Consider the following 21,184-nt stretch of genomic DNA (forward strand, 5'->3'; position numbering starts at 1 on the left):
TCTTGGGATCCAGGACATGGGGTAATCAGACCTCCTGGGCCTTTTCTCAGACAGTTGGGCCCTGGCCACAAAATGACAATTCAACACTTCAGGATGTTTTGCTGCTGCTGCCAAGATTGTTTACCTGAATGACTCCTTTGTTCTGGAAAACTTGATGGAAGCCACAAGCACAAAATCAGTAATTTGCAGAGACAACAATGGGGAAGGAAAGCAGGAACAAAAAAAATCAAGCTAATTCTGACTCAGCAGCTAGCCACCTGCTCCCTCTGCCCACTGAGCTTTCAAGATAACCACAGGTGACATGTTTGCTCTTCAAGGTGTCAGGAGAAAAGGACTGGGTTTTCATTTAGCAGTTCGTTCTGGGGACTTAAGTCCAAGGACATCTTGTGCCTTATGCCAGCAGTGCATGGTTGAGTGTGAGGAAGAGACAATGCCTAAAGCTAAGGCCCTAAATTCATGGGGCTCCTCCATTCTCCTTTCCTCATCCATGCTTGGCCGTGGTGGGGTTACAGTTCTGAAAGCACAGATCTGTTAGAGCCCTGAGGGAGCCATGGTTTCCCTGGAATCCTGATCATGGCCAAATATTTTTCATCCTGAGGATGGAGTCTCCATGTTGGTGGACAGGTCAAGAGCTGTCACCACACCCCATCTCCAAATCCTATTTCCTGAGATTTCCTTTGGCCCCTCACTGAATGCACTGAGAGCAAGTAGTCCAGGTCCTGGTGCTGATGCTGACTGTGTTGTTAGTTCCACAAGGTCTGTTCTTGGTCTTTTAGGTTGTGCTGTAGGTGGAGGAGTGATGAGGGGCAAAGAACAAACCTGGTTCTGGGCATGTGAGCCTCTGGTTTTGGCTCAGTGCTGCCAAGATCCCTTTCTTCTAGAAGAGGACAACAGGAGCCAGAGGCCACAGTGCAGCCCTTAGTGTGTGAGCAGGCTGCCCCACCCCAGAAACCCCTCACTCACAGCTGCACAGTTGCCTGGTCTCAGCCCCACTGAGGCTGCAGAGCCACAAGGCATCCAAGACATTTCTTAAATGATCACTTGGTTGAAGAAATGTAGGAGCAGATAAGGTGACAGGGAGGGGAAATTCAACTTGTATAAAAAAGGGCAGTGGAGTAGTTAAAATAGGTACCTGTTTATTTCAAAAGGTGAGAAGCCAGTTAACCTACCGTTCCACCCACCTTTGTCCCAAGCTCTTGTTATGCTCAGTGGCTTGAGTTGAAGGAACCTGAATGCCTGTGAGTTGAGAACATGCCTGCTCCTGGGCTGTCCTATCTGGAACGGAGATTTCTCCAACCTCATGCTGTGTCTGAAGTGTTCTCACAGCCATCCTGGCTGGAAGAACTTCCCCAATGGACTTCACATCCACCTGCAAAGCAAGCCAGAGGCTGTGTCCGGTATGGTAACCATATGCTCCTGCAGAATTTTGGGCAGAAGTAATTCCTGCATCCCCCAAGGCCAACCAAACAGAGGCTCAGAGTGCCCTGGGGGTGACCTACCAGGCAAGCACTTCTGCCCCTGAGCCAGTAGCCAAAGTGAGCCATTATGCAGAGTAGTCCATACAGAAGGCTGAAGTCACACAGGATGCAGAAAATGGAGGTGAGGCACAGAACTCAAACTGGGACACGAGGGCACCAGTGACCACCACACCTCAACTTTTGCCCTCAGGAGCACGGACTGTTAGGTGCACATGGGCAGTGCATACTTGATATCTGTGTGAGGCACACAGAGTCTGAAATGTGCCCAGCATATGTGGTCCTGGGCCTTTCAGAGCTGTAGTTTACTCCCCACTCCCTACAATGGTCCTGTCCTGAGGCTCCATCTGCCCTGAGTCTCATATCCATTTGAATTTAATGAATCCTTACCCAACAACAAATCAAGCCCACTCTGGGTTCAGGGTAGTTCTCTGTCCTGTTCACAAGGACAATGCATTAAGGCATTTAATAAAGATTGTGGGGTCAGTGGAGCCCTTGGATGAAGAGCTACTGTTCAGATGTTACTCCATATTGCATAGACCTAGATTTAGTTAGACTGTATATTTCAATGTGGCTTGATCTAAAAAAATGTGATAATTAGTGAAAAAGATACCTGCTGGACACTGACCAGACTAAGGGGTTAAGTCTCTGTGCTCATGGAGATAATGTTCTGGGAGAACTAAGACAGTGAAATGAGGTAATCGTAAGGAATCCTGGGGCCAGTGTGTTAGATCCGGGGCTGGATGTAGAGTGCTGGGTGATGGATTAGTTTGTGGAGAGAGATCTTTGGGAGTTTCTTAAGGAATGTGCATGCCCCAAGCACATGGCAGTGGTGAGGAGCAATCCAGGGGAAATAGATAGTGATAGAGTGGGTGAATGCAGGACTGGGGGACCCTGTTGGGTGGGGTCAAACAAGGAACATTTGTCCTGGCATCCACATGAGGACTGTTCAGGGCTATGGTGGGATACAGGGGATTTGCTCAGCTTTATTCAGGCTGCCACAGGGAGAACAGTTGCTCAGGCAGAGAGAAACAAAGCCAGGGAGATGTGTGTGTGCAGGAAGGTTGTCTATGGAGACACTTTTGTCGTGGGCATGAGCAGGTAGATTGTGGCCATTTGATGAATGGGAGTTGGGGTGACCATCACCATGGATTTGTATAGCAATACCCCACAGTGCTTTCTTCATTTACACAGCAGAAAGCAGGTGTCTACAAAGGCTTATACAAGGTGAGGTTCAGGCATGTTCCACCTTCAGATTCACTGTCCTGTAGTATCCTAACAACTCTGTTGCTGGTGAGTCTACCTGGAGCATCGTTATACCAGTTCCCAGAGAGTCTCTCCATCCCTCCACCCTGCAGTCCAGTCTTCCCACTGCTGCCACACTCAGGAGCATAGCACTAACAAGATGAACTCACCTTCAGTTTTCCGGTGTGGAATTAAAGTGTCTGACTTTGAAAAGTGACTAAGGACATCACTTCCATTTTCAGGAAAACCACTCCTTGCAGGAAATGGTAATGGTAAATTTGGCAAAAAATTTTCCCCCAAAGATATGTTTTATTTTGCCCAGAATGAATGGACTCCCCCATCTGTGGAGCCAGACTGATGGACTGTAGGGGCAGTTCTCATAAAGGCAGACTTGGGTTGAAATGAATGATACACACATTGGGAGTCACAAGGATAGTCTCATCCTGTCTAATTGGGATGATCTGAAAAGTCAACTTATTCCAGCTGCTCCATGTCACGTGGGTTCTCCAATTCAAGTGGGGATGCTTGATTTGGTTAAACAGAGGAAGATTTAATCATCAGGAAATAAATACCTGTGGCTGGCAGAGGAGAGATATCTGGATCAGAACTGGGAATGGTCCTCGGTGTATGTCTGAAGTGATAACCCTCCTTTAGATCTCTGGTCCTTTAGTCAGTTTTGAGAGATCCACACTCTCTAGGTGGTGTCAAGGTATATGTCAGAGTACCCCACCCTTGCCCCAGGTTCATCCGCAAAGGAGGAGAGAATGGCCTTTAGGCTTCCAGGTGAGCTGACCACTAGGTTCTTCTCCCTCTGTGATTCTACTGTGCTGGTGGTGATGTGGGCAAAAGTCATTCCCAAGCAGGCATATGAGGAGAGTGGGTATAGAGGAGTGTATCCCGTGTCACACAAGTAACCACAACAGCTCAGGGCTCATCCCCACCAGTGAACTTATCTGTGTTGGCAGACCCTGGGATATGCTATCTAAGCTGAAGACACTAATAAGAGAGGCCACCTTGCTTTAAGGTTTTAGCAAGCCCAACATCAATGCCAAATGTCCCAGTAAAGTGTATGCTTACCTACTTCCTGTGGTGTAAACTAAAATTCTCCAATATCCTCAACACACAGAACACACTTTTCCTGAAACATTCCCACTCCCAACCAGACTTTTGGTCTTTATAAAGTCTCATCATTCCATCTTAGAAATAGTCAGTAGACAAAATATTTTTAGCTGCATTGTACATTCACTGTTGCCTGCAGGAAAGAATGCCAGAATGATGATGTGTCTTTCTACACAGTAGTCCTATAACTTTCTTCTGGTTTGGGAACATTAATGGGGCTTCACTTGCTAGCCACAGCCTTGTAGACCCACCACCTGCTGACACACCAGATTTAAGAAGATATAGAGTCTTATGACACACCTCACATACGAAAAATGTATAATTAAGAACACTCTCGAAAGCAAAGCCCAGAAAATGTCATCTTGAACATGTCACACAATCCATAGATCTCCAAATCAAATTCTGACCTAGATGTGGGATTACCAATTGATTTGAAGGGAACCATCAGAAAAATCCTTCAAGAAGCAACTTCAAACGTGTTTGAAGTTAATAAGAGCAAGTCTCTGAAAAGAAAGATGTAAAGAAGAAATTAATAGAACTGAACAATATAATAAGTAAAACTTTTAAAACAGTCAATTGGCTCAGAAGGACAAAGGATATGACACCAGAAAGAGTCAGTTAACATGAAGGTAGAACAACAGAAAGTACCGCATGTGAACAATGGAGAAAAAATAGACTGGAAAAAAAAATGAACAGAGCCCCCCGTGCATGAGAAACTACAAGAAATAACCAACCAATGAACAAACAAAAACCCAGAAACCGAAACCTAATATTCATGTCACAGGAATCTCAGAATAAAAAAAAATAGGGATTAAAATATTTCAAAAAATGGCTAATAATAGCACAAATTTGACCAAAAACATGAACCTAATGATCTATGAAAATGATTAAAAACAAAAGACTTGAAACCCCAAGATATCCCCTAAGACACATGGTATGGACTATATTATGCACCCATCCCATTCACATCTTTCAAGTTCTATTCCCATGAGCTTGCTTGTGGGGCTTCAGGAGACTCTGAGTGTGACTTGGGGCACAAGGTTAGGACCTTCATGATGGGGTTAGGATACTTAGAGATGAGTAACCAGAGAGTTGGCACTCTCAGTGCACACATACATAGAGAGGTCATGTGAACACACAGCCAGAAAGTGGATATCTGAAAGCCAGGAATATGGGCCTTGCTGGAACATGACCACACTGGTGTCCTATGTTGGACTTCTACCCTACAGAACTGTGAGAAAGTACAATACGGATGTTTAGTCATTGGCCTAAAATTAGTGCATTTTACATATTATATGAAAACATGACTTATAAGCTAAAACACATGGTGATTAGGACTTTAACAAGATTAAAACCTTTTGCTCTAGTAAAGCTCCTATTAGGTGGATGAAAATACAAGCTACAGGGTCATCCAGGTGACTCGGTCAAACTTCCTTCAGTTCTGTTCATGATATTGCGGTCCATGAGTTCAAGCCCCAGTTTGGGCTATGTCTTTACAACTTAGAACCTGGACCCTGCTTCAGATTCTGTGTGTGTGTCTCTCTCTGCACCTCCACTGCTCACTTTCTGTCTCTGTCCCTGTCTCTGTCTCTGTCTCTCTCTCTCAAAAATATATAAACAAAAAAGAAAACATGGGACGCCTGGGGTGGCTCAGTTGGATAAGCGTCTGACTCTTGGTTTGGACTCAGGTCATGTTCTCATGGTTCGTGGGTTTGAGCGCTGCATTGGGCTCTGTGCAGTCAGTGTGGAGCCTGCCTTGGATTCTCTATCTCTCTCCCTCTCTCTCTGGCCCTCCCCTGGTTGTACTCTCTCAAAATATATAACTATACTTTTAAAAAAGATGTAAAATAAAGAAAATATGACTATGAATTAGGCAAACATATTTCAAACCACATAAATGACGAAGGACTTGTATCTACACAGTATTAAAACACTTAAAAAGCAACAGAAAAAAAAACTGTCCAAGTAGGAAATGGGTAAAAGACATGAACAGACATATCATTATAAAATACATACAGATCGCATAAGCACATAAGAAAATGTTCTACATCACTAGCCATGAGGTAAATGAAATGGAATGGAATGGAATAATGAAATGAAATGAAATGAAATGATGAAACCCTGACTGCATAATTACTTCCAAAATGTTAGAACAGCTGGTTAAAATGAAATAGTTAAAAGATCAAATATTGTAAAGAGGTGGCTCTTTCATACATTGCTGATGGTAATGTAAATGACACAGCCACTCTGGAAAGTCATTTTGAGAGCTAAACATAAACCATACAACCCAGTGGTCAGGCTCCTGGACGTTTATCCCAGAGAATGTAAACTTAAGATCCCACAAAACATTGTGTACAAATGTTCACGGCAGGGTAATGTGTAATAGCCGAACCACTTGAAACATACAAAATGTCCCTCAAATGGCTGAATTAAATGTTACATCCACACTAGGGATCCCTACTCAATGATAAAGTATTTTTTAAAAAATTCATGCACAAGATTTGGGTGGATCTGAGGATCATTATGCTGAGTGAAACCAAAACAAACAAGCAATAAACAAAACCTACATCAAATATCACAACTGCAGGATTCTCCTCCTTAACAAAATGCCCAAACTCCCAAAATGTAAAACACATTGGTTATTGCCATGGCCAGGGATGCTGGGGCAGGAGTCAATAGCATTAGGGAAATCTTTAGGCTGATAGAGCAGTTCCACACATAGATTGTGCTGTTGGATACATAAATGTAGATGACAAACTGACAGACCCAGACACGCCAATCATGCCACTGTTGGTTTCCTGATGTTAATATTCTTTAGCAGATGTTACATTGTGGTAGAGAGAGTGAAAGGTGCCTTCGTGAAGGGACCTTTCTGTAAAACCTCAAGCTTCCTATAAGTCTACAAAAATACCTACCTACCTATATACCTATCTACCTTCACTAATGTCATACATGTCATTACATCTCAGAAAAGCTAACAGTCCCATATTGGCTTCTTGGAGTTCCAAGCTTCCCCAGGACCATAAGCTGTGGGCATCAAGCAGCATGGAAGGAGCAAGAGGCGTCTGATTCTGGGCTGTGATTGGGCAAGTGCTGCCCTGTGACAAACTGTAATCCTGAGGGTCAGTGTAGGCCAGGTGTGGGATAGAAGCAGAACCCAGGCTTCTATCCTCCCAGACCTGAAATTTTCCCTTTAGGAAGAAAGGACCAGGATCAAAGCGGACCTTCCACTTTTTTCCATCTATTAGAAAACATCTCTCTTGTACCCTGTGGATCCCCTTCCCAAACCTGCCATCTTTTGCCTCTTATTCACATAAACACCTCCCACCCAAGTTGTCTACATTCTACACATGACAAAATGGGGACTTGGGGATGAGCAGCTCTGGGGTCTCAGCTCAACCAGCAGTCTGATGTTTCTGGAAACCCAGGGTGTGATGAACAGGGTGTGAGCAGCCACACATAGGATGTTCCAATGGTGGGATCACATAAGCGACATACATCTCCCTTACATCTAAGTGACCCAGACTCCACCAGCCTCCCCACAGGCTCCTAAAAGCAGCAGCTCTAATATAAGCTCAGACACCATCCATCTTAAAGACAGAATCCTACACTTCCTATGTCCTCATGAACTTCATATTCCACCTCCACAGCTAGTTTCCTCATGGTTCCCATCAGTTTATGCCCAGTGGCTGGGAGCACACTGCCTTGAGCTGAGCTCAGGAGCCACTGGACTAGACACTTCCCTCGCATCTCAGGTGGAACTATAGGTGGGCCCCACCTCACTGGTTCTGCACCACACTTGAGCTTCCACCCCACATCCCTGGAGCTAAGAGGGACCATTTCCCAGGAGGGGTTGAGCCTGAAAATTTAACCTCCAAGTATCTTCTAACCCCAGTGCCCAATTCACGAAGGAATCTTAGCTCTGCCTCTTGAGAGTGACCACTTTCCGTCATGCCTATGCACACCCTACAATTGTCAAGATGCAACTGTTCCCACCTCTTTCACACTATGCCTTCCTCTGTCCCCAACCTCTGCATCTAAAACACCCAATTTGAATCCCACATGTGTGTCCCAAGTCCTTCAATGTTTCCTTTGTCAGAACAGAACCCACCATCATGGCCCCTCACACCACTCTCTGCTTACTGCACCTCCTCAAGCAGAGACAGGGAATTATCCAATGCCCCTGGCCTCCCTCCTCTCTGGTTATCTGGTATTCGTGTGATATTTGTTCTTCAAAGGCCTGGATCAGAAAAGAAACCTAAGTGTAGAAACATCCGCTTCCACGGCTTGTGTTTGAAGCCATGGCATCAGGGTCCATACTCAAGTTTAGCAACAACGTGTCTGGGACGTCTCAGGACAGAAATGCTTTATGCAGAAATACCTGAGTACAGACATACTGCTTCTCTTATCCTTTCTATCAGAATAGAGCTGACTTGATCAACCGACCTTGGGTTTGAGAAGTCACTGTGTGTGAATGTGCTCATGGGGACAGGCATGTTGTGATCAAGGTCATCTCCCTGTAGTTCACTTACACTTTCTCAGAGCCGTGGAGACACTGTCCACCATTAGGATGATGTTATGTGGCATAAAGCAGTGTTGACTGAGCCAATCTGCACATCACAATCACCCAGGGATGGTTCCTCGTCATTATTCTTATAATATCATTCTCAGTTATTCATTTAAAACTCATGTAAATTATAAACTTATGACATGACCCCACTTCTGGAGATGACCACACTTTTTGATGCTTTCCTTTTATGTCATCTTGTGTGGACGGGGGGCAGCACTCCTTGGACATTGCTTGGAAGTAAAAAGCATCCAGTAAGACCGCCACGTGCACAAAGAATCTCTCTAATTCATGGAGCTGAGCCTGTCTCCCTCCTCACTACTTGGCCTGTTCTTCTAAGGCCCCATTTCTCCAGGTGGGAACACCATTCCTTTATCTGGAGGATTTCATTCAATGACTACTCTGTGTTAAGGGCCTAGGTTTCCTCTACAACTTCCTCCCAGCTCCCCTGCTCATGTTCTGCCATGAGTTTCAGTACAAAGTCTTCAAAAAAATGGTCTGTCTCTTCTTTTATTGGATGGTGTTTGTTTCTTCTGAAGAGGGGGACTCCCAAAAGAGGAAGGCTTCACAGGTTACAGACCACAAGGACTTATGTTTGAAGTCAGTCCTGGGTGCAAAGGGACTCAGTTTTCCTGTGCTTTATTGGGATGTGGAGATTTTGGTTGAAAGTCCCAGTTAGCGCAGTGTCCAGGGTAACCATTGGTCCAGTGTCAAGCTAGAATAGAGGGCTTGGAGGTCACAGGGCTACCAGTGAAACTGATGTCCTGATAACTCAATTGCTCACTTTTGTGCTTGGTTGGAGGGCTCCTAGAGAGACACGATTGGGTCAGGCCAGTGTTCCAGGGACTTTTTTTGCCCAGTGCTAAGCAGAGTTGGAGGGCTTATGGTTTTAAGGCTCCCATTTGGCCAAAGGTCCAGTGGACACGTGGGTGCAGTGCTGAGCTGGGCTTGGAGGTTTCATAGACTAAAGCCAACTGGCAAGCTCTGTGTTCAGTTGCCCTGAACTCTGCTTGATTAGAGTCGTGTTGTTCTCTTGTACAGCCCCGTGTCCAAGGACACATAGTGAGCTCATTCTCCCGGTGACTACATGATGTTGTGTAGAGCTGTGGTGGATGGCTCCAGTTACAAGGTCACATAGTGAGACTCCTTTTCACATTATTCCTTGGCCTAGGGAAGAACTGGTTTGGATGGCATGTAGTCTGAAGTTCTTGGCAAACCCAGTGTTCTCGAGACTTGATTGCCTTGTGCTTTGCTCTGTTGGAGTGCTCCAGATCCAAGGGCACGTGATAAGCCAACTAAACGGGACACTCTTTGGCCTAGTTCTGAGCCATTTGGAGGCCTCCAAGTCCACAGGCAGGTGGTGATCCCAATGTCCACATCACTTCTTGGCCTAGTACAGAGCCGGGTTGAATGCCTGATGGTCTGAAGTCTCCTGGTAAGCCCAGTGTTTTGACGACTTGATCGCCCTGGCAGTCTGTTTGGAAGGCTCCAGGTCCAAGGGTACACCGTGATCTCACCGACCAGATGACTCCATGGAATAGTGCAGAAGGTTTTCAGGCTGCATGTTCCAGGGCATGTGTTGAGCATGTTGTCCAGGTGACACCTTGGCCTAGTTCAGAGCTGGGTTGTAGGAATCATGGTCTGATGGCTCTTGGAAAGCCTGGGGTTCTGGAGAATTTATTTCCCAGTGCTGCGCTCTATTGTGGGGCTCCAGATCCATGGGCATGTGGTGACCCCACTCTCTAAGATACTCCTTGGCCTAGTACTGAGCTGCTTTGGAGTCCTCCAGGTCCAAGGGAAAATAGTGAGTCCACTGTCCAGGTCACATCTTGGCTTCATGCAGAGCTGAATTGAATGGTTCATAATCTGAAGGCTCATGGGAAACCTGGTATTCTGGAGGCTTGATTGTCCAGCGCTCTGCTCTTTTGGAGGACTCCAGGCCTAAGGGCACATGGTGAGCTCACTGACCAGGTGAGAACATAGCCTAGTGCAGACATGGCTTTTTGGGCTACAGGTACAATGACATGTGGTGAGTTCAGTGTCCAAGTGACTCCTTGGTCTAGTATATAGCTGGGTTGGAGAAATCATGGTCTGATGGGTCTTGGCAAGACCAGTATTCTGGAGACTTGATTGATGTCTCCTCTTCTCAATTGGAATGCTTGTTTTCTGAAAGCACCTTGCAAATCTAGTGTCCCGAGCACTCAATTGTCCTCTATCCTGAGTTGAAGGTCCCATAGTTCAAGGGCCTCTAGTCAGCTTGGTTTCCAGGCGACTCTTTTGCCCAATACTGAGCTGGTATGCAGGACTCATGGTAGAGTGGCTCCCAACAAACCCGGTATTCTGAGGACTCTATTGTACTGTGATATTCTGGGTTGGAATGGTAGTGCTCTAATGGCTTCTGGTCACCCAAGTGTCTTGGGAATTTGTTTTCCCACCACTGAGCTGGATAAGACAGCTCATTGTTCTGTGTTACAAAGACCTCCACTGTGTCCAGTGTTGTGGTGACTCCTCCCAGTACTTTCTTGTGTCAAAAAAATCTCCTCTTTTCCAGGTGTCTGTGAGCATTGTCCACATTGTGAACATCTGGGTCAGCCTGATGTGCCAAGCATTATATGCCCTGTGCTGAGTTGCAGGACTCCAAGGGGAGTAAGGTGTTCTGGGTTCTCTCAGGACATGGCCTTGGCTTTCCTGTGCTGACCCTTGTTTTGATCACAGAAGTTTGGGAGGGGCTCTCCCACCTGGCTGAAAATCCACTGTACTCTCTTTACTAGTGCCCCGACCCACTTGCCAAGTTGGAATGCATAGGTGAGTGGCCCAGCCAAACTTACAGTGGGAAATAGGTCCTGGAAACATGAGGTGTGGTTACACAGACCCTCAGAACTACATAAGGGTGTAAAGGTAAGAACAAACATGCATGTGGAGTGCAGAGGTCAGCAAGAGGCCTCACATTGGGGAGTGAGCACACATCTTGCCATCATCACGGGCAGGGAACAGGACAGATAATTTGAGGAACAGCAGGAAGAGCTGTGGTGGCCTTGCCATCTCTTTCCTCAGTATGGCCTGAGCTGTTGCCTGCCTTTATTAAAGCGCTGGTTCATCATATTGCTCTCTTGTGACATCAAAACCATATCTGGCCTATCACCAGGATTCTCTTAGGTTGGCCTTGATCATGCAGCCAATCACCTGGCAGCTCAGCTATCCAATAACAGATGGCTTTCTCATTAGCCCTCCTGACATCATTGCTTGGACACCCTGTTTTAAAGGAAAACATGTTAACATTTCTTCAGGGTGAAAATTAATATTTGGGATATATTTATAGTACATTCATGGTGATGTTGAAAGAGTCAACTGGAACAAAGCCAAACGTGTCACTCAGAATCACCATTCACTATAACACACCAATGTGAATCAATACATGGGTCATGAAACCCCATCAAAGGACACACATCAGTGGTTATGTGAACCCCAAGCAAAAGACACACACACAAAAGCAAACAGTGGACTGAAATAATGAGATTGTGGCAATCAGTGAGAAAGGGAAAATCTGAAAACAGGCAGAAAACACACATGATACACATGGGAAAAAGGGGTAAATGAACTGCGAAAACTTTTTTAGAAGAAAATGCAAACTAATAATATTGAATGACATCTTCAAAATCTTAAAGAATAAAAATGACCCTGCCAACACAGAATTCCACGTCTAGCAGAATTTTCTTTAATAAATGAAGACAAATAAATAAATTTCAGGCATATCAACACTGAGAGTGTCCGAGAATAGACTCACGCTACAAGAAAAGTCAATGGGAGTTCTTTGGGCCAACATACAATGGTACCAGATGAGCACTTGTATCTAGGAAAGAATGAGGTGGGTAGAAACAGTAATAGGAAATATGTCAGGCTTTCATCATCTCATTTAAAAATTTCTGCTACAAGATACTAGAAAGTTTAAGTAACTATAAAAGCAATATACTGTTGATCGTGTAGCAAATGTCAAGTAAAACATAGGACAAGAATGGAAGAGTGCTCAAAAACAGGAATGAATTTATTATTGTGTTGTGTATTGTTTGTATAGGGCAGATGGTAGCAGATTTAAGTATCAAGTTATAAGTCCTCAAACACATACATTCTAATATTTATAGCAACACTATCAATAATAGATAATCTATGGAAAGAGCCCAAATGTCCATCAACTGATGAATGGATAAAGAAGATGTAGTGTAGGGGTGCCTGGGTGGCTCAGTCAGTTGAGTGTCCAACTTCGGCTCAGATCATGATCTCGCAGCTCGTGAGATCGAGCCCCATGTCAGGCTCTGTGCTGACAGCTTTCAGCCTGGATCCTGCTTCGGATTCTGTGTCTCCCTCTCTGTCTGCCCCTGACCCACTCGCATTCTGTCTCTGTATCTCTGAAAAATAAATAAACATTAAAAAAATTTAAAAATGAAGATGTGGTGTGTATACAATGGAATACTACTCAGCCATAAAAAAGAATTAAATCTTGTCATTGTCAATGACATGTATGGAACTAGAGTGTATTATGCTAAGTGAAATTAGTCAGAGAAAGACATATGTCATATGATTTCAATCATATGTGGTATTTAAGAAACACAACAGATGAACAAGGGGAAAAGAAGGAAAAATAACATAAAAACAGAGATGGAGCAAACCATAAGAGATCTTAAATACAGAGAACAAAACTGAGGGTTGCTGGAAGGGGAGGGAGTGGTTGGAGGAGTTAAATGGGTGATGGGCATTAAGAAGGGCACTTTAGAGAATGAGCATTGGGTGTCATATATAAGAGATGAATCACTAGCTTCTAATCCCCAAACCAAGAATATACTGTAACTAACCTGAATTTAAAAAGAAAAAGAAAAGAAAAAGAAGACATGGAAAAAAAAGGGAAGTATGCCTAGGATGGAGTCTTTGCCTCAACAGTCAGGAAAAATAAGTGCTGGTCTTCATTTGCACCAACCAAGGGTTTGTATTTTAGCAAGTAATTTTTCCTCCTAGCTTCAGTTTGTCCATCCATACAATGAGGAGATGGTCTACAAGGTTCCGTCCCACAATAAGAAGACATGATCACAAGAAAGTTGTTCCACCAACAGTCATTTGCAAGCAACTACAAGGACAAAACCAGAGGCCTCAATGGGCAGTATCCTAATGTAAATGAAAAGGTGGCAAGCATCTGCCATGACACACTGGAGGGAGTAGAATAGAGGCCCAAACAGACCACAGGGAGAGAGACAGGAAATGAGAATGTGGCTATGCAGCTGAATCTTGAGAGAAGACAGGGTGGGTGATTACCCACCAGCAGAGGGAGCTTATAGGTAACACCTCTCCCTTCCCTTTCCCCTGGTTGTGTCCAAATGTCCTTTTGAGTTTCCTCTTCTCTGGGAAGGTTTCTTTGACAACAAGGTCCACGTGTGTTCTCAGAGTGCCCTGGGTTTTCTTCTGCCAGAGCGTGGAGACCACAGCACGGCAACTGCCTGCCAGCTACTTGTTTCTTCTACTGCACTTTCAGGAGTTCCTTGAAGACAGGGATGATTTTCTCTTTATTGCTAGCACCAGAGACAGGACCTGCCACACCACTGACTCCTTCCTTGTTTTGCATACACTCATCAAGCACTTGCTATCTCCTACCACTGTATTAACAATATAGACACAAGAGGGGCGAGAGGAGCACAGCTGGTCTTTGACTTCATGGAGCATGATTTACTGGTACATGTTATAAAGGGGAACAGGGACAGGTCCACAGAGGAAGTGATGCATGGTTGGGGAAGGGTGCTTGGAAGACCAAAGAGAAAAAGTGTCTTTGGCTAGAGGAAAAGAGAATGCATCTGGAAGAGAGAGGGGAACATACAGAGACTGGAAGACCACAGTCAACTTTCTGGCCTTATCTCAGGACAACACGTAGATACTAAAGAGTTTTATGCATTAGGGCCCTGGTGGTCACCATTCGCCAAGACGTCAACAGGGCCAGTCTTTTCAAACAATCATGACTAACAGCCACCTCACCTCACAGCTAGATGCTGCTTTAAATCTCTCCCACCCCTTTTCTTTGTGACTTAACACACCCCATATGTGCCCCATCATCGTTCCAGACAACAGGTTCCTCTGTGCTTTAATTCAGTTATCTCAAACTTTTGAATGTACACTTATTAGAAAAACACTATTGGCCACACATCCTGAATCACACAACCATTGTAAGCTATATTCATGTTCAACTGTGTTTTTATACACAGCATAATACCATAATACTCACATGACCAGGATTTAAGATGTGGGGAAAGTGGCTGCAGTTAGAAGTTACTTTATCTGCACAGAGGAATGACTCTCCTTCTCTGAGCCTAACTCCCATTTGTGAGCTGGCATGGGCATCGCTAAGGAGACAACCTGCAGCTGTGCCACTTACTAAAATCCATTTTCTACTCATAAAATAACTCGTATCAAAATAATAAAAAAGAAACTCCAATTACAAAGAGATAGTACACAAAATATCATGGTACTGGTATAAAAATAAGTCCATGGATCAATGGAGGAGAATGGAGAGAATAGAAATGAACCCATATACACATAGTTAATGAATTTACAACAAAGGAGCCAAAGACACACGATGAGGAAAGGACAGTCTCTTCAATTAATGGTGCTGGAAGAACAAACAGGCACATGAAAAAAATTAACCTGTGACCCTTTCTTCAACCACATGCAAAAGTCACTTTAATATGTGTTAAGGAGTGAAACATAAGACTTGAAACCATAAAACTGCCACAATAAAACATAGGTGAAAAGCAGCTTGACATCAGTCTTTGTGGTGAATTTTTTGGGGGGTCAGGATTTGACACCAAAAGTAAAGGAAATAAATGTAAAAATAATCAAGTGGTACTACATCTAACTACAAAGTTCTGCACACCAAAATAAACCATCAATTAAAATGAAAAGAAACCTATTGAAAGAGAGAAAATACTTTCAAATCATAATATGAAAAAGGGACTAGCATATAAAATATAAAAATAAAACAACTTACACAACTCAATAGCAAAACAATAATCCATCCAATGAAAACATGGAAAGTGCTGAAACACTAATTATCAGGAAAATAACAATCTGCCCCACAAAGAGCTATCACCTCCCACCTGTCACAACGGCTTTCACCACAAAAGACAAGAAATAACAAGTGTTGGCAAGACTGTTGAGAAACAGTATTAATAGGATTCAAAATCAAAGAAAGCTGGATTAAAATCCAAATAGATTAAATTTAAAACATCTATTCTTCAGTCTGTTTAGGAAACAGAAATATCATTATAACATATTTACTAAATATGTTTGGCTTACATTTAAGAAAACGAAAACAAAACAAACACAAACAAATAAGCAAAAACAAATAAACCACGATTTCCTGGGCTAGGTTTAAATAAGGGAAGGGTTGTAATAATAAATCAGGTGACCTGGGTGGAAAACCTCATAATTGTTTACTTAAATGACGATCCATGGGTGCCTAGCATTGACAACATAGGATTATATGCAAAGAAACTGACATCTCTTTTACATGAAACTGTTATTTGAATTATATGGATATGTAGGCATTCGAATCCTTATAACAAAATTTTTGAAGTGTTTGTAAATCCCTTTTATTTGAATGGTTGCAAATTGAAATGAAATAGCCACATTGTTGAGTATCGTAACGTTACCAATGGTCCATTGTGAACAATTGGCTTCAGAACGCTGGTGGGTACTAAGCATTTTGTATTTATAATTCAGTTGAGTCTGACATGCTCTAAGTAGGGAATTTGATGTTGACCAGATATATAAGGAACCACTGGTGGCACGGAAGGCACAGAAGAACCCCTTTCTGAAGGTCATCAAAACCTAACAGAATCATGACAGTTCTATAATGTGTCTGTCTATGGTGGGTAGACATGAAATCCTACAAAACCTATCTAAGTTAGTGTTAGGCTTTATTCAAGGAACACTCCATTTTATAACATGCTAAATTTATTTGCTTTTTTATGGTTTTGTGTTTTCTTTTTCATGTTTATGTGTCATGTATGTGTTGGTGTGTTACTAGTGTTACTGCATGTGTTGATGTTTTACTAGTAGAATTAAAATATATTGCTTTATCAATTGATCAATAGCAAGATTGGTCATTGATACATATCTTTTTAAAACCCATAACTGTTTCAAAGCACATAGCAAGGACCTTTTTTGACAGTTCACTGCAAAGTGAATTCTGTTACATACTTCAGTGACATTAAAGGGAAGTTACCTTAACAGCATTCTGTGCTTGTGGCCGAAATTGTCCACTACAGCTAAAATTGTTTCATTAATCACCATGTAACTTATTTTAATATTTTATTTTAATTCCAGTTAATTAACTTACAGTGTACTATAATTTCAGGTGTAAGTATGATGATTCCACAACTACATATATAACCTACAGCTAATGACAAGTGCACTCTGATCCCCATCATCCATTTAACCCATCCTCCCCACCTCCCCTCTGATAACTATCTGTGAGTTCTCTTGTAGGTAAGAATCTGTTTCTTGGTTCCCCTCTCTCTTTTTCTTTCTTTGTTCATTTGGTTTGTTTCTTAAATTCCCCATATGAGTGAAATCATGTGGTATATGTCTTTCTATGAGTTTTTTTGCTAAGCATAATAAACTCTTGCTCCATCTATGGCTTACAAATGGCAAGATTTTGTTGATTTTATGTCTGAGTAATATTCGAGTGGGTGTGTGGGGGGTATTTTTTTGTGTGTGTATGTTTATAATCATTCAATGGAAATCTTGGCTGATTTCATAATTCAGGTATTTGTAGATGACTGTGTTAAAATTGGGGTACTTATAAATATTGAGGTATATGCACCCCTTTGTATCAGCATTTGTTTACCCTTTGGGTAAATACCCAGTAGTTCAATTGCTGGGTATAGGGCAGTTTTATATATTTACTTTTTGAGAAACCTCTGTACTATTTTCAAATGTGCTACACCAATTTCTATTCCCACCAATAGGGCAAAAACGGTTCTTCATCCTTCATATCCTCACCAACATATGATGTTTCTTGTGTTGTTGATTTTAGTCATTCTGACAACTGTGACATGGGAATTCTTTTGGTTTTGTTCATATTCCCTTGGTTATCAGTGATGTTGAGCATCTTTTCATGTGTCTGTCTATAGACAAAGTCATTTATACGTCAAAAGTATTAATCAAAATAAAAAGACAACTCTTCATCCAGATCCTTGCTGACCACAAGGAGTTCAAACCTGTTTGGTACTCCAACTTGCCCTCAGGATGATTGGTACAAAAAGGAAACAAAGTGACTGGATACCCACTTTGATATGTCCCAAATTTTATAAGGGAATTAGAAAGGGTGAAAGACACCATTGAATAAGGTATTGAGTAAAAGGGAGAAGAAATTACATGTCACACAATAAAGATATTGGCAATATGTTTAAAATAGTTAAGTAAAGGCAGGAAAAATAGGAAATCAAAGTAATGTGGAAAGAGTAAGAAACTATACAATAGTCAAATATATTAAAAAGGAGCCTAATATAATTACATCTTGAAAAATAAAATGACACAATTTAGAACACAATATTTTTGTTAAATATTACATTAGTCTGAGGTGATTTGAAAAATAATAAACTAGAATATTGAGCAAAAATATTGCAGCCAAGGACATTAAAGTAAGATCATTTATAGAGAATAGAATTGTTGGGGTGCCTGGGTGGCTCAGTTGGTTGAACATCTAACTTCAGCTCAGGTCATGATCTCGGGCTCATAGGTTTGAGCCCCACGTCAGGCTTTGTGCTGACAGTGCGAAGCCTGCTTCAGATTCTCTGTCTCTGTCTCTTTTTCTCTCTTGCCCCTCCCCTGCTTGTGCTCACTCTCTCTCCCTCGCTCTCAATAATAAATAAACAGTAAAAAAAAAATTAAAAAAAAGAGAGAGAATACAATTGTCACAACAGATAAATGAAGATCAGAATGGGAAGAATTAACAAACATTTAATAGTTTCACTAGAGTATACAAAATAATCAAGTAAAATTAAAGAAATGATGATTAATACAGTTCTAATTTCAGGGGCGCCTGGATGGCTCAGTTGGTTAAGTGTCTGACTCTTGATTTCAACTCAGATCAGAATCTCACAATTCAAGGGTTCAAGCCCTGCATCATGATCTGCGTTGACAATATGGAGCCTGCTTGGGATGCTCTCTCCCCACTCTCTGCCGGCCCCACCCTGCCCCGTGTTCTCTCTCACTCAAAAATTAAATTGAGTTAAAAAGTAAAAATAAATAAATTTCTAATTTTAAACCTAGGCATGATGTTACAAAACAGAAATGCCGTGTAATAAAATGAGAGAAATAAAATAGAAAAAACTACAGAGGTGAGAGTACAATCTCTGCCGCCTTAACAGAAGCCAGAACTCAGAAAACACAGAGAAATAAGTAGAAAGTGCAGAGAGAAACTGTTGCTCAATTAAAATTAGTTGTGTAGCTAAATGTCTTGAAGTAAGAAGTGTAATTGAATTTAAGAATATTGCATTATCAATAGGGAACACTAACATTGAACTAAAGTATAATAGTAGTGCTTAGGGTACAATTTCCTGTATAAAGAGAAAATTTTCCTTAAGGGAGTTTGAGAAATAAAATGAAAGATAAAGGAACTTGTAAACACATGGGAATATCGAATCTTTCTTGATACTAAACTAGCAACTGGACTGTCCTTGCCATCACAGGTTTCAAAAATATTTAGAAAAAGTAAAATATACTTTTAAATTATATTTAAATTAAAATTAAATTTTAAATGTTATATAAATAAATACTCTATCATTTGAATAAAATAAAAACAATCATTTTTTCAATAACTATTTCATGAATAAGCAGTTATAACTTGATTATAATTTTCCAACACTTTTGAAACACATTTTTTTACTTTTTTATCAGAACCTGTTATTACCAATGCACTGACAGCGGCATATACATTGGGCACAAGCTTCTGGAAATCCAGGGTGACAGGGTCATATATCCATAACAGACTTGAGGAGGAGATGATGACATCCACCCAGCAAATGACACAGCAACTCACCAACAACAGAATGGTCTTGGTAGCCCTTGTCTCTGAGGAGACTCTTGAAGACAGGCTGGTGCTGTGAAAGTTCTGACACTGCCTCTGAGGCCTGGACAAGAGAATGACCATGTATGCAATTGAGAGCAGCATGACTCCTATAAAGGAAACATCTCTGGATAATAGAAAAAAAGTGAAAAACTCTTTCCTGATGATGGCGTTTATGTGAGAAAATGAGCAGTATTTACTGACATGCTGTAGATTGCTCTGGGTCACATTAGAAGCAGCAGTAAACAAGAGGCAGTTACTATTTAGAGACAAACTAAGAAACCATAAGATGATAAAAGCACAGAAGATGTACTTTGTGTACTTATGTTTAAACCTGGCCAACCAGAAGGTGCGGGGGCTGATGATGATGGCCTGGAGGATGGTAAGGAGGCAGGTGTTGCTCACGGAGATTCTTTGTGACACTGTGATCATGAAGAATAAAGCCTTACTTTTGAAACCATTCAGAAAGTTCAGAACTTCAAACAGGTCTGTAGACAACAGAAACCGTTCAGTGAAGAGTTTCATTATGTGGACAAGGGCCAAGAGACAGATGATCATGTCAGAAGATTTAGGCCTGTAATCCAGAAGGAGTGTGAAGATATGGAAAAGAAGGAAGAAGGTGGTGACAAATATTACAATACCAACTTGTAAAAATAGTCCTATCTTAATAGTCATATAAATGGAAGATGTCATCATCACAGTGGCCAAGAAAATATATACTTTTTTTGTATCTTAAAGAATTAGACCTTACATCATCAATGCCATTCACCATCAACCCAACACAATTTTTATTTCACCCAATCAATCATTAAACCTATGTCATAAAAGTCTTAGAAATACAGTATCAAAAGTTTTTGTATACCAATTCTAAGTGTAGGCATATATTATACACATTCATATCTATGTAGTATCTATCTATCTATGTATCTGTCATCTATAATATATGTATTATCTAAATAGGGAGAAAGAGAGAAGGAAATATAGGAAGGAGAGAGAGATATCTCATATAGATATTCATGCAAGGATAATGTACACATTCCCTATACTCTTCATGCCAGGATAATGTAACATTCCCTATACTCGTTTTTAGAAAGTTTGCTTTCCTGTTCTGCCTTATACTGTCTCATATCTAGCATTAAGAATGCCAATATCTATATAAAGTATGCATAGGTGTTTGTATAGTTGAAGTGATATACATTTTATACTAACAGGGAAAGGATTACCAAACAAATAATTGCAAAAATGTAATGCCCAGGTGAGTTTTCCTTCACATACCATGAAACTTTCACAATTTCTCTTCTTCGTACTTCCACATTTAGATACCATTGTGACTACATTTGGCTTATTCTGATAACTCAGCATAATCTCAACTTAAAATCACATACTTATTAATCATCCTTCTATCTACGACATTAATTCTCATTGTCACATGGCCTTTTGTAGCAAAGTGGATGGAACTGGAGAGTGTGATGTTAAGTGAAATAAGCCATACAGAGAAAGACAGATACCATATGGTTTCACTCTTGTGTGGATCCTGAGAAACGTAACAGAAACCCATGGGGGAGGGGAAGGAAAAAAAAAAGAGGTTAGAGTGGGAGACAGCCAAAGCATAAGAGACTGTTAAAAACTGAGAACAAACTGAGGGTTGATGGGGGGTGGGAGGGAGGGCAG

The 21,184-nt window shown here is 41.7% G+C and overlaps 1 protein-coding gene across 1 annotated transcript; it reads right to left on the minus strand.

Annotated features, from left to right (window-relative positions):
* Nucleotides 1-12,121: 12,121 nt before the first annotated feature.
* LOC122236311 (putative vomeronasal receptor-like protein 4) lies at nucleotides 12,122-20,270 on the minus strand. Its single transcript, XM_042977173.1, has 2 exons — nucleotides 19,487-20,270; nucleotides 12,122-12,256 (listed from the first exon to the last, which is right to left on the minus strand). Exons 1-2 carry the CDS (start codon nucleotides 20,207-20,209, stop codon nucleotides 12,122-12,124), a joined length of 858 nt encoding a protein of 285 aa, XP_042833107.1. The 5' UTR covers nucleotides 20,210-20,270.
* Between the last annotated feature and the right edge of the window lie 914 nt (nucleotides 20,271-21,184).

Source organism: Panthera tigris (assembly GCF_018350195.1).
Source record: "Panthera tigris isolate Pti1 chromosome F3 unlocalized genomic scaffold, P.tigris_Pti1_mat1.1 chrF3_random_Un_scaffold_68, whole genome shotgun sequence".
In the NCBI taxonomy this organism is placed as follows: Eukaryota; Metazoa; Chordata; class Mammalia; order Carnivora; family Felidae; genus Panthera; species Panthera tigris.

Coding starts and splice junctions, on each gene's coding strand:
- LOC122236311 (XM_042977173.1), bottom strand. CDS start 20,209: ATGATGACATCTTCCATTTATATGACTATTAAGATAGGACTATTTTTA. Junction 12,257..19,486: donor CCAAGACCATTCTGTTGTTG/GTGAGTTGCTGT, acceptor ATTCTTTCCTAG/ATACAAGTGCTCATCTGGTA.